Source organism: Sceloporus undulatus, chromosome 6 (genome assembly GCF_019175285.1).
Source record: "Sceloporus undulatus isolate JIND9_A2432 ecotype Alabama chromosome 6, SceUnd_v1.1, whole genome shotgun sequence".
In the NCBI taxonomy this organism is placed as follows: Eukaryota; Metazoa; Chordata; class Lepidosauria; order Squamata; family Phrynosomatidae; genus Sceloporus; species Sceloporus undulatus.
In genome coordinates this window covers 45,054,639-45,071,262 of record NC_056527.1, presented here as the reverse complement: position 1 = coordinate 45,071,262, position 16,624 = coordinate 45,054,639, and the positions used below count along the sequence as shown (strand labels likewise).

At 38.7% G+C, this 16,624-nt stretch overlaps 1 protein-coding gene across 8 annotated transcripts in view; it reads right to left on the bottom strand.

The window, feature by feature from the left end:
* Positions 1–8,107: 8,107 nt before the first annotated feature.
* The window catches only part of PLCL2 (phospholipase C like 2), a 126,664-nt gene continuing 118,147 nt past the window's right edge, over positions 8,108–16,624 (bottom strand). For 7 of the 8 annotated variants that reach the window (XM_042471984.1, XM_042471986.1, XM_042471985.1 and 4 more), the window contains 2 exons: positions 13,541–13,650; positions 8,108–9,623 (listed from right to left, as the gene is read on the bottom strand). In XM_042471984.1, coding sequence (XP_042327918.1) covers positions 9,444–9,623; positions 13,541–13,650 — 290 coding nt within the window. In that variant the 3' untranslated portion in view covers positions 8,108–9,443. The remainder of the gene's footprint in view (positions 9,624–13,540; positions 13,651–16,624) is intronic. The other variant, XM_042471988.1, reaches the window with a different exon arrangement.

Genomic DNA, 16,624 nt, shown 5'->3' with positions numbered 1-16,624 from the left:
ATCTCAAATGAGTTGATTTTCATTCTATCCACTTTCTTCACTGAATACCATGGCTTAGATGGTCCTAACTTTGATATTCAGTGCCATATCTTTGCACTTCCATATCTTTTGCACTCCTGGCTGTTAGGTTTAATTCCCAACCCTTTCAACCTGTCTGCATCCAAAATTCTGCAGACACAAAGGGCAGCAATCCTTACACTTTAAATGAACATTATAGTTGCATGTATTAGCTGCTTTGATCCAAGGTCAAACTGGCATGTAGACTATTATTCTTTGGTCTTTGGGTCTGATCCCCTGCCTGTTGTGGTCCAACATATGGCTCAATTATGATTTGACCAGTATAAGATAGTGTCTGCGTAATGGACAATAGCCCCCTTCCAACTATTATATTTGAACTGACCTCCGTCTAATGTACACAATAAGTATGTGTATTGGGCCAAAAGGCAGCTGTGGGTAAACTATGAATAAACATTGCATGTACTACATGAGCTGCAAGTAGAGTCAGTATACTAGTTATGCACTTTCTTGGTCCATTGATTGATGGGAGCCTAATTTTGCATGTGAATGGTCCATCTGACTTGGTAAGGGAATTTATTTCTGTAAGTTTTCAAGAGGAATCTTTACACAGGAAAGTTCTTTATCCTCAGTTGCCATCATGGCTGTGACAGCCATAAAAATTTTATAATTCAACACGTGTGTGCAGCCGAATGCAAGCTTACTTAGAAAATAAATGGCTGGGTGAAACGGGGCAGGAAACAGTTCACTTAATCATGCTGTGGTAGTAGGCACAGTTTGTGAGCTTTGTACTTGCCAGAAGTGATAAAGAATAATATCCTTCATGGCTTGCATTTAATTGATTAGCATTTCAATATGACAAAGGGCTCCATTTGTCGCCAGCTTTTCCCTCCCTAATTAGACTTTCTTGTTATTGATGATCTCATAGCAAAGGCTTCCTATGAATGAAATGTATGCAGTTAGGTGACATTTCAGCATCTCATGAAAACAGAACATGAAGGTTCCCTATGTAAAGTGCCATTAACTCCATGTCATTGTCCTGATACACACTCTTCATCATTAACCTTGTGCACATTGGTGTCCATGGAGTACATGTGCCTGCACGCACAGAGTGTTGTGACATTCTGTGGAATTCAAATGCCTCACTGTGAAATGTTCCTTCCTTTTCATAACAAATCCTACACAGCGGAGGGAATTCACACAGAAATACAAAAGTGATCAGAGCACAGACTGCATTTCCAGAGACATCATCACAAATGAGATTGAGCAGTTTGGTTGTAAACAGCATCATAAAGCTAAGACATGCCTGAGAGTGGAAATCTTCCATAGGCTGGAAGAACAACTCAAAGGTTATTTATGTACACACAGAGAAACACAGTGGATTGGATCCAGATTTAAATTCAACTGAGCCAGTGCAATTCTTTCAGGATGGCCCCGAGCTTCTGTGGATCAGGAGTGGCTGCTGTCAGGACTAATGTGAGTGCAATGATAAAAATATGATTTGTTTTATGTAGAGTTGCATCTAACTGCTCAAACTGAGCTCGGCACAAGACACGTCCAAGTTGGTGAAATTCCATAGCTGTTGGTCAGGATTTACTACTTCATTTTACTATTTACATGTGACCAAAGAACAACAGGGTTGATCTTGTACAGCTCCAGCACTAGCACCATCATTGTTACTTTACAGCAGTAAGAATTGCAATGCAATCCTAGCTGTGTTTACTCAGAATGAAGTCCCATAGGTTTCAATAGGCTTAATTCCCAAGTCTGCAGCCTCAGTGGGAGGAGTAAGGATGCTGCCATGAATGGCAGCATTGTGATTCACTAGTTCTTTTATCATTTACGGCTCCTGACTGTTTAAATTATATTTATCTTATTGGCCCACTATTGTAGTGATCAGTCATCAGACAATGTGGCTCAATCCAGCAATAATTTACAAATGGAGAAAGCCCTGATACTTGTGCAGAATGTACTCACCTTGAAAAACTTCCCAGTTGAGCCTCCCTTAGCCAGAATTCCAAAATCTGAAATATTCCAAATTCCAAAATTGTTCACATGGGTGGTTGAGATAGTGACACCTTCACCTTCTGGTAGTTCGGTGCCCACAAACTTTGTTTCATGGAAACAAATTATTAAAAATATTGTGTATAACATTACCTTTGGGCTATGTGTATAAGGTGTCTACAAAACAGAAATTATTTTCATGTTTAGACTTAGGTCTCATCTCCAAAGTAATTTATTAAGTATATGTAAATATTCCACCCACCCACCCCCAAATAAACCCTCCAAAATGCCAAGGCCTTCTGGTCCCAAGCATTTTGGATCAGGGAGACTCAACTTGTATGTTTAAACAGAGATGCACCACTGAACTGAAAAGTGTGGAACTTTCCAGAACTGATAAATGGCTTGCCAGGAGTGATAAAGGACCCAGCATTATCTTCTACATAAAGTTTTCTCCTACCCAGAAAATCTCCAACAGAAAAGAAACCCATCGTGAAAAATTGTTCAAAGGAAAAGAAGATTTAAGAGAAATTGTTATAAGGTGGGCATTCAGGAATATTGGGCTTACCATAAATATGAGGTGGTTGAAGAATGGGAGTAGAACTCCTTCCTGTCTTAACTATCTACCTGGACCTCCCCAACTTCTCCAAGGGAAGACCACATGAGATAACTTATTTCACCTGTTTTTTGTGATCAGGAAGCACAAACAGCCAGCGATTTTAGCATGAAGAACTGTGCAACAGAAAGAGCAGTAAGTGCACCCTTGGCCATTACCGCCACTCCCCACTATTACAAGATTTTCTCCAAATGTTTCCCACACTTTTTTTGAATGTCTGTTTGCTGCCCCTTCCAGAGCGATGCTAGGTATGCGGCACTGGGAGGATTCAAAGTGGCAGCCACACTACAGTGGGAGCCCCAAAAGGAGACTTATCCATGAATAAAGGTGGTGTGCTACAGTCACTACTAATGGTGAGCACCAGCTGACATGGTTGAAGAGCTGCTAATCCCTGTGTAGAAATATTTTCTGCTCAAAAAAGAGTGGAGAATTTTGAGATGCTATTACTATCACCCGATCACAGTCACCGGATCAGAGTGATGACAGAGATGAACAATAACCTTGTCACATGCTGGAGAGGTGTGAAGGCACCAAGATGAGACCACAGACCAGTACAGTCTGCCCTCCATTCCGGATTCCCCCCCCCCACATATGGGAAAAAGAGCATATGCTCAAGCCCCATAGGAAATAATGAGGTGCATGCTTGCGGCAGTGCATGGGGTGTGCGGCACAAGTATGCAACCCATTATTTCTGCCTCGGCTTGCCTTCCAGTTGAGCTCAAAGCTGCGGAAGACAAGCCCGCCTATAAGGAGGGTTGACTATATGCTTCATTGATATTTGATAAGGAACTGAAACTAATTTTTCATATCACTTGCCCAACCTGATTAAGAGAATCTGATTGAAGATTAAGCCTCTGAAAAGTGTTAGTATGACTTTGTAACAATGGTATCCTCAGCTGGGCTTGCTGGATTAATTTTATTTTGGTTTATAGCTTAATGAAGTAGTTTGTGTAATTCTGAAAACACATACAGCTATATCTTATTATTTCCAACAAGAGTAGACCCACTGAGTAAGTGTTGACTTGCCATGTTCTCATTGATCCAGTAGGTCTACTTGGGACTAATAACTAGTAATTGAATTTGGGCCACTGTGAGCAATCCTTTGCTATTATCAGTCTTAAAAGCTAACAATGGATAAAGACAATTTTGTTTTAATAGGATGTAAACATTTCCAACCCAAGATCCATTAGAAGGTGGACTTCAATTAAATTAAGAAGACAGTAAACATTTGCTCTTTAAATCTTTGTAAACAGATTTTAAGTGATGCCATGGAAAGTTTCACAGTGAGTTTCTTGTTGCTGTATGTTTGCTGAGAGAGGGAAAGACTGGCAGCTGTTCACATCCTCAGTCTAATTTGGAGAAAGTTGGCAACATTGGAGGGTATTTTATTCCATGTTGAAACCACTCAGGCTAGAGCACATTGGACAGTGTTACAAGAATAACCCAGGGCAAATTCAAACAGTTATGTATATCATATACTGCTATATGATAGTATGCTAGTGTGAAGTGGTGATCACAGAACATCTCTGACAGAGCACCTTCCGATCATGTGACATCTGCTGGCAGAGGCAGGTTTATCAAGTGATACCCGGATTGTGTGATAGCTACCACCAAGTAGGATTTAATCAGATAGAGTATTGATAAGGATTTTAATTCCAGAGTAAGTGAATACTTACAAAAATATCACTGCGAAGGAAATACTTCCACATATTAATGCAGGAGGCATCAGGGCAAGAGTGAGCTGAGGGCTTTAAAACAGACAAGAGGAAAACATGGGCCTCCCAAAGTTTTTGAAAAACAACTCCCATGAGCCCCAGCCACCTCAGCCAGTCATGAGTGATGATGGGCATTGCAGTCCAACAAATGGAAAGCTACTCATTCCCCATCCCTGCCTTACAAGCAGCCTAGCCTAGCCAAAGTCAGTTCCACAGCTTTCAAATTTAAAATTCAGAGAATAATGCATTAGCTAGTGCAGACTGTCAGTCATGCAGAAATGAGAGCAAATCTATTGTTTTCTGTTGACCTCCCTTTTCTGCACAATTCTTAATGGTACAGGAGTGCTGCCTGTGCACTTGTTCACTCTAGCCTGCACCATAAACCTGCACCAATTTATCTTTAAGATTTCCATACTTCAATGTCCTAATGTCCTTTTGTGGTTTTGTTAGATATAAATGGCTTCTAATGCCATGTTATCTGTGCCAGCAAATTGTCCCAGGCTCCCTCAACTAGAACAGCATCCCTGAATCCCAACAAATTATATATATATGTTTTTTTTTGCTCCTAAAGCAGCTTGACAGCATGTCACAGCATGCCCATCTTCTCAAACAAGGGTTGCCAGCTGCCCTGTTTTTCACATGGCTCCTCACTTTGGAGGGTTCAATGGGCTGTTCCATTTGCCTCCCACAGAGGTCCATTATGTGTCTCATAGGCCTGTTACAGACAGCCAAAATAAAGCTGCTTCGAGTCACAGTGGAGGTATGGTATTTCAATGATGCATGCGTCCTAAGAGTCCAGAAGTCGCACCAAAGCCATGCTCCAGCCCTAAGGACTGGAGCGTGGCTTTGGCGTGGCTTCTGGACTCTTAGGACGCACGCATCATTGAAACACCATACCTCCACTGTGACTCGAAGCAGCTTTATTTTGGCTGTCTGTAACAGGCCATACTGAGATAACACAAGAAAGCCTGTGGCTTGCATCACTAATTCAACAGCATACATGGATTGTCCCGAAACCAGTGATATCCACTGGAAACCCTGCACACGTATGGAAAATCTCAGTGAATGTTACAGTTAAGGCAGGCACAACTTTGACTCAAGTTTTGTTTGGCCCACTGAAAAAGGCCAGGTTTATTAGCCCATTAGCTACCAGTTGAAATGTTTACTCTGGCTCTATCTATTCTTAGAATTCCTCAGCCTGGGAATAAAGGTACGTTTTACCCTAGTAAAAATTTCCTAAGGAAAAAATTGGAGCTTATATGAATATTGGTTCTTGTCTTACATTATGGAAAAGTAGGAGGTAAAAGGATAATGAACTGTGTACCAAAAGCTTGACAGAAAAAGCTGTGCTTTCTTCTTTGATGCTGATCTGTGGCCCACAATTGAATAGTTTCACCTGATTTTTCCTTCCATCTATTCTCTCTCCCATTCTTCTTTCATCTTGTTCATTATCCTTTGCTATTTCAGCCATTGCTTATGCCCACCTGTGAGAATTTTTAATTTTGAAATAGCAAATGAATGATATCATTATCATCATAAATGTAGCTATAGTGCAACTAATAATGCTTCCAGGTCAGTAAGACAAGGTTTCAGAGCTGTCTTGCTGCATGTTTTCTAAATAACAGCAGAATCCTGACAGTTTCTGTGGTTTTCCTCAAGAACAGGTCATCTTAATCTTCTGAACTGTGTTCAAACATCTTATTCAGAAGGGAGTGGTGTGGTACAGCGGAAGCGCTACAGCGAATGGGATTGCACCATGAAAGGAAACCACTGCACTATGTTCTTCCTGTGCTTCAGTTGGTTTCTGTTCCTGATGAAATCAAAACCAGCTGATGCAAAAAGGTAGGAAGCTTGGCTCTCCTAGTGATTTAATGTATCAGCATTGCTCAGTCTGGCTTGAAAACATAAGCTTTACAAATATTCACAGCAAAGAGATGTGTGCTGAAGTTTCTTACTGCATTGGTATCCTTAATGTTGGAAGTATTTAAAAGTACGTGGGAATCAGCCAGAGGTGACAGAGAGAAATCCTAGTACCTAACAGAAGAATCAGGAAGACAGATTGTAAGACGGAGAAGGGGAATAAAGCGATCATCAGAGGACCAGTGAAATAACAAACATTTGAGAATGAAAGAGAGCAACCTATGCTAATGTCTTGAGATAACAAGCTGTTAAGTTTGCTGGCCAAAAAGTTGCTAATTCACTCCAGAATCTGAAAAATAAAAAAAGCTATTAGTTAGCCCCTCGATTCCACAGCTTTGCCTTTGGGACATTCACTCTATTTCAAAGAGGTTTTCATCTTTTAAAATTACACAACAGATCCCAATACTCACTCCTACCATGTTGCACCTCCATTGGTTATGGGATCCATATGGGTTCACACTCAGTATGCACACTGTTTACAAAAATCAGGAACGCTGAATGTATTAGCTTGCACAAAGTTGCAGATGGTGTAGTTTTATACCCTTATTTACTGGTTTTTATGAAGTCAAATATTCATCTTGCTTTTCATCTGGGTGGCCAGTCTATTTGGTTTGGGGATGGTGGTGGTTCTTTTTAACTTTTTCCTCTCTTTTTTTTGTATCTTAAAAATTGCTGAACAGCTCTCATGTCACCTTTGACATTTTTATACTCTGAGATCAATGGAGTTGAACTGAGAGGTGAAATAAGGAACAGGACTCCTCTCCCTTTAATAGCTGTTTAAAAGAAGGAATGTCAAACAATTCCCAAAAGAGGGAATTGTCATGCAAGCAACACCTGCTGAAATTTCCTTTTGTGCACTTAGTGAAATTCTCTCTTCTATATAACCATTAAGAGGACAGGAGACCTGGCAACCCTATAGAGAAGGCAAATGTTACAATAATGAAAAAAAGGGCTTAATTCTTAATCGCTAGGCCCAAAGAGTAGACCCACCAAATCATTGAATTTATATAGATGTATTGCCTTTCAATGAATCTACTCCAGTTGGGACCATAGGATTTAGGCAATAACATTAAAGAAAAAAGACTGTTACAGACTGCCAAAATAAAGCTGCTTCGGGTCTCTTTGGAGATATGCTGTTTAAATGATGCATGGGTCCTAAGAGTCTGGAGGTCGAGCCAAAGCCACACTCCATTCCTAAGCACTGGAGTGCAGCTTTGGTGCAGCTTCCGGATTCTTAGGGTGCACGCATCATTTAAACAGCATACCTCCAAAGAGACCCGAAGCAGCTTTATTTTGGCAGTCTGTAACAGGCCTCAGAAGCCAAAGACACACATTATTGAATCAGTGAAGGAGGCTTGTGAAAATGATGGGAGATCCTTACAGCAGAAGTTAATTCCCTAGTTTTGATTTGATGAATGATCTCACATGTTATCCTATTACCTCTAAATCACCTTTTTTATGCCAGAAGGTACATCGCTCTGCTTTGTAAGGCAAAGCTGAATAACAGGCTCAAGTTAGGAACTGGCCTCCAATTGAAGAGTTTTGCCTCTGTAGATTTTAGACATCTGTAATTTCTCCCTTTTGGTCTACAATAGAAATTATCAGATGGAGGAAAAAATCTGGGAGTAAAAGGCATACTCCCAGCATAATAGCATGATTGTACTGCAACTTCCAGTATTCTTCATGATTGGCTATGATGGTTAGTGCTGCTTGGTGCAGTTTGGTATGTGGAGGGCTAGAGTTTCAATTTCTGCTTTAACTACTGCTTTCCCATTTCAGACTGCAGTCATTTATACATATCCTGAAACTGTCTTTAAATAATGTAAATCAAGAAAGTATCTTAAATTGTAGAAACAGGATCTAAAATGGTGCATCTGGTAGTTTTATTGAATAAGCCCTGCTGGAAGGGAAGGAAGCTTTTGAGATGCACAGAACCAAAGACATTTGAACGCAGTAAGTCTTTTTAGCACAACATAGCAAATGCTCATTGACTGTCTCACAAGAAATCAGTGTTGATGAGGGGAAAGGTATCAATGTTCCTTAACAAAATGACACTTTAAATCTCTGAAAAAAAATTCTTCTGTTTCACATTTATTGCACCTTGAGATGCTGCACCCCATTTTGTTTATACCAAAAACATTGGAGGCAGATCTTGGTTTATGTATTCACAGCTCACAGTGTGTATGAAATTTTGAGAACAGAAATAATCACTGTTAAAACCATGTACTGACAATAGTGATGGATCTGGAAGTTTAAGAAAGGCTATTTAAACCTGAAACAAAACGTACATCATTAAATTTCAGTTTAGGCCAATAACGTGGGAATTGTATCATAAAACAGTTTAATGTGAATACATCTTCACATTCACAAAACGATAAAATTATTTACAATGTTTTGTTTGCAGTTTGGTCACTTTTACATTAGCTGTAGACATCTGCAGATGTTCTTCAGTGTAAATAGGTTATGCACCTTATTCAGGCATTTAATGGCAGACTGATTGCACATGTTCCTTCTTATGCAATGGCTCTCACACAGTGTGCTGTGCCACGAGTAAGCACTTTGTCTTTACATTCCCCTTTTAATTTATGGCTCAACAATAACAAAAAAAGAAACCTACAACTGTAGCATGTTCACACTTGAACATTGAAAGTATCTGAATGACACAATTTGGTAAAATGTGTGCATTTTTTTAAAAAACGGGTCAGATGTGCAACAATAGATCTAGTTACTTGAAATGATTGCAGAACTGCCCTGCTCCTAAATCAAGGAAATTATACTGCACACCTAGATTTCCCCCCCAAATCAAGGCACTTTTCTGAGCACTAACAAAAGTTCCTTCCCTTGCCATTATAGCATTATTTCCAACCAGGAAAACCAATCTGTTTGTCTGTTGAATGATAATGATAATTTCTGCAAGTTGTTGTTGAATCATGAACATTGTTTACACATATACAGCGTGTTTTAGCCAGCAATATTGTTTCATGGTAGAACAATTCAATTGCCTTCACACACAGAATTGCTACGTACATTCACAGTTTTCAGGGATTGTAATTAGCTTCTCCAGTTGTGCTTTTAAAATTCCAGGATTCCCCCCCAACAGTAAGTGCAAAGCAAAATGTCCTGTGCAGCTACAATGGTTGAAGAGTTATAAACTCCAAAATAGTGAGAATTCTCTCTCATTCTCCATTTTCTTCGGCTGCCTTTTCAGGTATAGCTTCCAGGCTTCGACGAGGTTTTGAAGACTCTGAATTTTCAGATCCTGTCTTATTCAGTCCACATGAAACAGTAGCATAGTGTATTTGCTTTAGGTTCTCCAGTGCCTCATTTTTAGCATATTTGAGAAGATCAGCCTGGCCCTGTTAAGAACAAAAGCAGTCACAACAATCAATAATGAGACCATTTTCCTCTCCTGATTTACTGTAAAATAGCTTTCTAAATGAAGATGAAAACCGGATTACTTTGAGCAAAGACACGTGAAAATACGATACTCGATTGCTTTGTATGTGACTGGTCAAATGAATTAAAGTAGACAAGAATCTTTCCCAGCAAACAATTCTTGGCAATGAACTTTTGCTAGAGTTTTAGCATGCTGGGTGAAATCCAAGAACCAGAGAAAGCAGGAGCAATGTTCACATATTGGGCTCTATACTTTTCTACGAAGAAAAAAAACCCTGGGCATACAACTACAGTAGCTTTTGAAAAAAGAGACTCTGGACATGGACATACATAGACATATTTACAGTTTTTGATTATTTTCAGGTATTTTGTGCAGAATTGGCAGCAAAAGTACTGGTTACATACTAGGACATTATAAACAATCTTACCATGAAGCTGAACAATTTGTGTAATAAGAATTGCATCTGGACAAGTATTTTAAGAAAATTAGCACACAAGAAAAGTTGGGAACACATATTTTACTAATCTATATTTTACTGGAAGAGATGCTAGAAATACTGCTTTTATTGGCAACTAATGAACTACAGGTAGCACGGTATCAAATTTCTCACACCAAGATAAGGGCAATGACCCTAAAGGTGCAGTGTTTTGGCAAGCACAAGACCACAAGCATGGCAGAATTCCAGAATTGCATTTCCCTAAAGACTATGCTGTTATCTTTTAAGAAGCAGCCTGGACAATGTAACCATGGTCCAAAAAAGCATGGCAGTTCTTACAGAACTAGGAAAGCTATTAATTATTCACATTTCTATCTAATGACATACACATTTTTATAAATACAAGAGGGCTAAACAGACCAGGCCCCTGGAAACTTGTATTTGGCAGTTAATATTTGTGCTGTAAGAGAAAACATTAATCTATGGAACTCTGGCTCCAACAGCATCCTTGAGCCTTTCAAAAGAAAATGGGTGTTTTGGGGGCAGGGGGAGAAACATCCCCATAAAACAAAGTTCACAGAAACTATTCTAGTAGAACAGATGATTCATATATATGTTATCACAAATGTTTCCACAAACGTCAGTACTGTGTACATTCATTTTGAATCTAGTTCACTTAGATTTCAGTTTATGTAGACCTCAGCAAGTCAAAGCTGACTTTTGCATTTGCTAAATGAAACTGAGTGAACTGTATGCTGTTCACTGAAGTCCTACTGAAAAACAAAGTCAACTAAAATCCCACTGGAAAAAATATTCTAAGATCATCTAAAATTTGCTCATGTCAGTTCCTGGTACCTAAAGTCAGCTCTGGCAGGAATGTGTGGATGTATCTATTTCAAATTTAATAGTTTAGTTTTCTAATATTTGCATTTTTTTCAAGCACATGTTTGTTCCATGATTTATCCCATTTTTTGTGTTCTTGGCTCCTGCTACATTTCAAGTATTTATTTGGGCGCATCACTCTCTCAGACTCAGATGGCAATGGCAAACCCCTCTGAAGAAAATTGCCAAGAAAATCCCATGATGCCTTAGCGTTGCCGTAAGTCAGAAGTGACTTGAAGGCACACAACAAGAAACATGCATTCAGAAATAGCATATTTGTCTCGGGCAATAATATATTCTATCCTGATCCAGAAATGCCTGATAGCAGTAGAACTCCCCATATACAGGTTTAAAGGACAAAATCTAAAAGAAGCCTATGGCACAGGCATTGGCATGTTGAAACCTATATGGTTCTGTAAGTGTTATCAGACTCTTTCCCTAATATTCAATGGTCCAAAACACACTGCAAAAATAATGCAGTTTGAGACTGCTTTAACTGCCCTGAATCAGTGCTAAAGAAACCTGGAAATGTAGTTTATTGTGGCACCAGAGCTCTCTGACAGAGAAGGCTAAATATCTCACATAACTATACTTCCCAGAATCCCCCGTATTGAGCCAGGTCAATTAAAGTGGTCTCAAACTAGATTATTTCTGCATATGTTTTGGACCAATGAGATGCATTTTGTGCATTTATTGATATTGAACTCATTTTTATCCTAAGACTGCATTCTCTTCATCACAGTCTCAGTCATGAACATACATTGGGTTGTAAGTTTTAAAAAATAATCACTCATGGTTTGACTGGGCAGAACTTTCTCCTTTACAAGACTCAATGAAATCATAGAATTCTCATTCATTTCAAGATATCTTATGAAGAATCCATTTCTAATGTCCTTGTAATACACAGTGGAAAACAGTGGTCAGGAAGAATAACATTTCACTGTAGAAATGATGCACCTGAATTCATTTCTGTGGACTCATTCTAAAACAGCTCTTGGCCAGGATGAGATTGCTTTAAGTGCCCTGGCTCAATGCTAGGGAATTTGAGAACTGTAGTTTTGTGAGACAATTAGTATACTGTATATATACTGAATACACTTGTGCAACAGCTTCTGCAATAAAGACCTGAGTGGGATACATGACACTGAGAGGAACTGAAATGAAACTATATGGGGGGGGGGGGGGAGAACCCTGAAAGAAATCTTTCAAAAGTGTGTGGGACACAGAAAATGCCATGAAATTTTGTATCATTAAAATATCCACGGTTTAGTGCAGAGCAGAGTTGCTCAACAGGCAAATCTTTATCTGTTTTGGAAAGATGGAATTAGGTGGTAAAATATAGGGAGACAGCTGCACTAACATTATTATCCTTCTTCATTTTGCTGAATGTAAAACATCACAGATGACAAAAACACACAGTATTGCATTTTAATTGTGTATTCCATACGTGGGGGCGGGGAGCTTTATTTGTTGCATGATTTTTTATTCAGACAAAATGAAAAGTAAAAAATGTTCTGTAGTTGAGTGTAGAGAAATGGGAAGCAAACATATTCAGTTACTAAAAAAGAAAATACATTAATCTTTTGTGTACCTCATTAAACACTATTGATGAATTTTGAACAAGCAGCAAACCACTTCATTCGCTCTTTCTAACTGCATTAATGTTAATACAGCTGCTCCTTTTCAGAACAATAAACAGATTTCTAATGGCTACAAAGAATCTCTTTGGATTTCTTGTCACCTCACCAAAAATAAAATAAAAATGGTAATCATTATTCCAGGTTTCTGTTCAAAACAATGAGGAATTCTGCCAGCATGTAAATGGGTAGTGCTGTTTTGTTTTTTGTGTTTTTTAAAAAAGAAAACAACACAACAGCAACAAAATATTCAATTAAACTTTGTCTTAAGGAAGCAAAAATAAAAGTGCAGTTGTTAATAACCCATCTAGCTCTGCTTTTCCTTTGAGTTGTTTAATTAGACCATTGCATTTATTTGAACAAACATACATATTTAAGTTATATGAAATCACAGAGGTCTCCATAACATCAAAGAAAGCCCTGGGTCCTTTAGCCTAGGTCATCCATTTCAATGTCCACACCTGCAGTCCAGCATCTTTGCAAGTTTGCAGCTCACAGAGAACTTGCATTGCGACTACCCTCAAATACGCCGATCCCACTCCTGGTTTAGGCAGATGATAATTCAAATAATTTTTTCTCTATCTAAACCCTGGTGTAGGAATTATGAGGCCCTCAGATGCAGAACTGCAACTCACAGTAGCCCTGGCCAGCTTAGTCAGGAATGCTGCAAGAAAAAGTCCAGTAACATTTGGTGTTCCCCATCATTTCCACCCAGCTAAATCATTTTCAATCTATGCTTCTTTCTTGTTTGTGTTCCTTTCAAAATATGGTGATGAAAAAATAGACATTGGTATCCAATGCAAACAGCCTGGGATGAACTGCTGCCCAATGTTTCAATGCTTCATCAAATCACTTAATAAAATACATTTAGTATCAGTGTATTATTAATCATTATCCTTGGGAAATGCATTAAAATTTTACCTTTAAAATTGTAATATTCCAGGTGAAACTCTCCACTGCTTTCTGTAGTTTTCTTTCCTTTAAACCTTCCTTGGCTCCTATACTTTGTAAGTTTTCATGGAACTCCATTGCTGAGGGAAAGGAAAATATTTAAATCCCTTCATTCAACTTTACTTTTTCTGCTAGAACATGACTTTAAAAAAAAAGTAGACATGGAAATATGTTTTTTAATCACTTGTTCCCAATATGCTAATGATTGCATAGCAATAGCATAGCAATAGCTTGCTTACCCACTACTCTTCTCAGGAGGCTTCCTACCAGTTAACTAGGGCAAGGGAGAAGTGAAAACATGTATGGACTGGAACTAAGTCCTTATTTCAATCCACATCTTGCCCACACAATTGGCACCAATATACCATTAAGTCTAAGATGACCACTGGACTTCAGAGGAAGTAACTGAGCATGGAGCATCAAGCCATGGTAAGCCAGGCTTTAAAAGAATACAAATGTTTGAATGCTTCCCTTTCACACAATGTTTCTTCACAGGAGGGGAAAAAAGCCCACCATGACCATGCCTTTGTCCCAACCTGAATTTCATCTAAGAAATGCTTGCATTTTAAGATGCAAATCTTGAAGCTCCTGCATAAGCAAATTTATCTGAGAAATTTCAAGGCAAGCACACAAAACAATAATTTGACACTTACAAAATTTGTCAAAGTTATACTACACATTTCCATCATATTTTTACTGCACAGGAGGGGGGAGAACTGGCCCATACAATCTCTCTCTCTTACTCACTCATTCTCTCTCACACACACGCCTCTTATTTTCTGGTTCTGGAAGTATAGTGGAACAAAAGTCCAGGATTCAGCTTCTCATAAAAGCAGCAGGGAGCACTTTGCAAAGAAAAAGAATTTTGAAGCTCTACAAATTAGAGATAAAATCACTGTGCTCTGTACTAGAAAAATAAAACTGTTACCATCCAGATATTTTTGACTACAACTCCCATAATCCCTGTCCACTGCTCTTGCTTCTAACATTAGTGGGAGCACTAATCCAAAACATCTGGAGGAGATAAAGTTTCCTATCCTTGCCATAAGCATTTCAGTTACATGTTGGAGAGCCCTTGTTTCAGGCTCCAGAACTCAATTCTTATTCTGTTTGCTGTAAAAGGCAGCAGTAAAAATATTTATTTTCACAGAATAATGCAACAAAAAAAAATCCTACAGAAATACCACTGGCCTCAGTTCAGTTATTTTCCTGTGCATACTGTTCCCACTACAAAAGCACAATTCAGCAGCTGTGGTTACATGCATGGAGGCTCATTCAAATTATCAATGATCATGTGAGCAGAGAAAGAAGCATGAAAGGAATCAAATCTAACACCATGCTCCAGACTTCTGGCCTGCAAGTAGATAACTGACACCATTGCTGAAAATCTCATTAGAGAAACCCGCATTTACCACTGGCTGCTAAATGTAGTTTTTGTGTGGTGGAAATGCATGAGTTTATATGCAATAAACACACACACACACACACAAATAGAAGACTAGATTCTATTTCATCCTTTGTTGGTAAAGGCTATCTGTATTAATTGCTAATATACAAGATATCAATGTAAGGCAGGAGGAAAATAATAGAAAAATATTAAGCATCTGAGAATTACATATACAGTCGGCCCTCCACATTTGCAGCTTTGATTATTTTGTGGATTTGAGTAATATGTTCTCTCTAGGAATCTCGAAGCTCTCCAGAAAAATTCTTATGGAACTGACCACAGAGTTGCGCTGGATGACCTAGAGATTTTTAGAGAACATACTTCTCCAGTCATCTATAGGTCCTCCATCATGATGCTATTCTCAACCTCTGGCAGATCTTGACCACAGAGTTCTTCTGGAGGATCTAAAGATTCCAAGACAGGTGTGCTCTTGGGTTAAAAAAGTGGGTTTTTTTATTTGCCATTTTCCCACTTTCACGGGGGTCCTGGGCCCCCAACCTCAGCAAATATGAGGGCCTCACTATACAGTGCGCCCATGCCATACGCTGGAAGCCGCACCGGAAGAAGCGCTGCCACATCCCAGAAAGAGTACTGGGCTTTAATGGGGCTTGGGCATACGCGGAATTTCCCTCATGTGAGGGGGTCCAGAATGCATCCCCCGTGCAAGGGAAGGGACCACTGTAGTATGATCAAACTAAAATACAGAACAAAATGCAGAAGAACAAAATACTGAATTACTATGTCATGATCATTCCTAAACTCTAGGATACTGACATTAGAAGGCAAAAGGGCAACTTACTTAAGAGAAAATAAAGAAAATAAAAGGATATCTTACACATGAAGCTACCATCAGCTGAAAATTAAAGTGTTTGATATAAACCATGCAAGATTTGCTGCAGAAGAATGACAACTTGCTTTAATATAATGCATATGAGGGGGGAGGGGGGAGTATATTGTTCTCATTATTGTAAACTCATTAAAATAAACGAGTGATGTATGATTCATCCTACAATAAATTCATTCCATGAGTCATCCTCTGATACTTTCCCCTCAAAACATGAAAACAAAGGCTATTACTCTTAAGTCACTTGTACTGTAACTCTATACATGACTATTGAAAAATGAAGTCCCACTTTGGTTCATTTCCATTTTTGAAATGAAGTTCTACTTAATTTCATGTGAGTGGGTAGGACTGCAGCTATAACACTCTATTAACTGGAAATTACATCTGTAACCATCTGCAAAATAACTTTAGGCCCCATTTTCTTTAACTCATTCAATTCTTCTTACAGATCACAATATAATGTCACTATGTAACAGTTTTCAAGAACTCTAATAATAAATTCCCGTTACCTCTTATCAAAAAGCAGATTTGCTAAAACTAATCATAGTAGTTGAGTACCCATTATCCAAAATGCTTGGGACCAGAAGTGTTTCATATTTCAGATATTTTCAGATTTTGAAACACCTGTATTTGCATATAGATAATACACAATAGACAACACAAATAGTATAGTACTATATTTGTGAAGGTGGAGACACATGAGAGATGCAAGACTGGTGAGAAATGTGGTTAGAAAGAGACTGAACATATGTGAAATGATGTG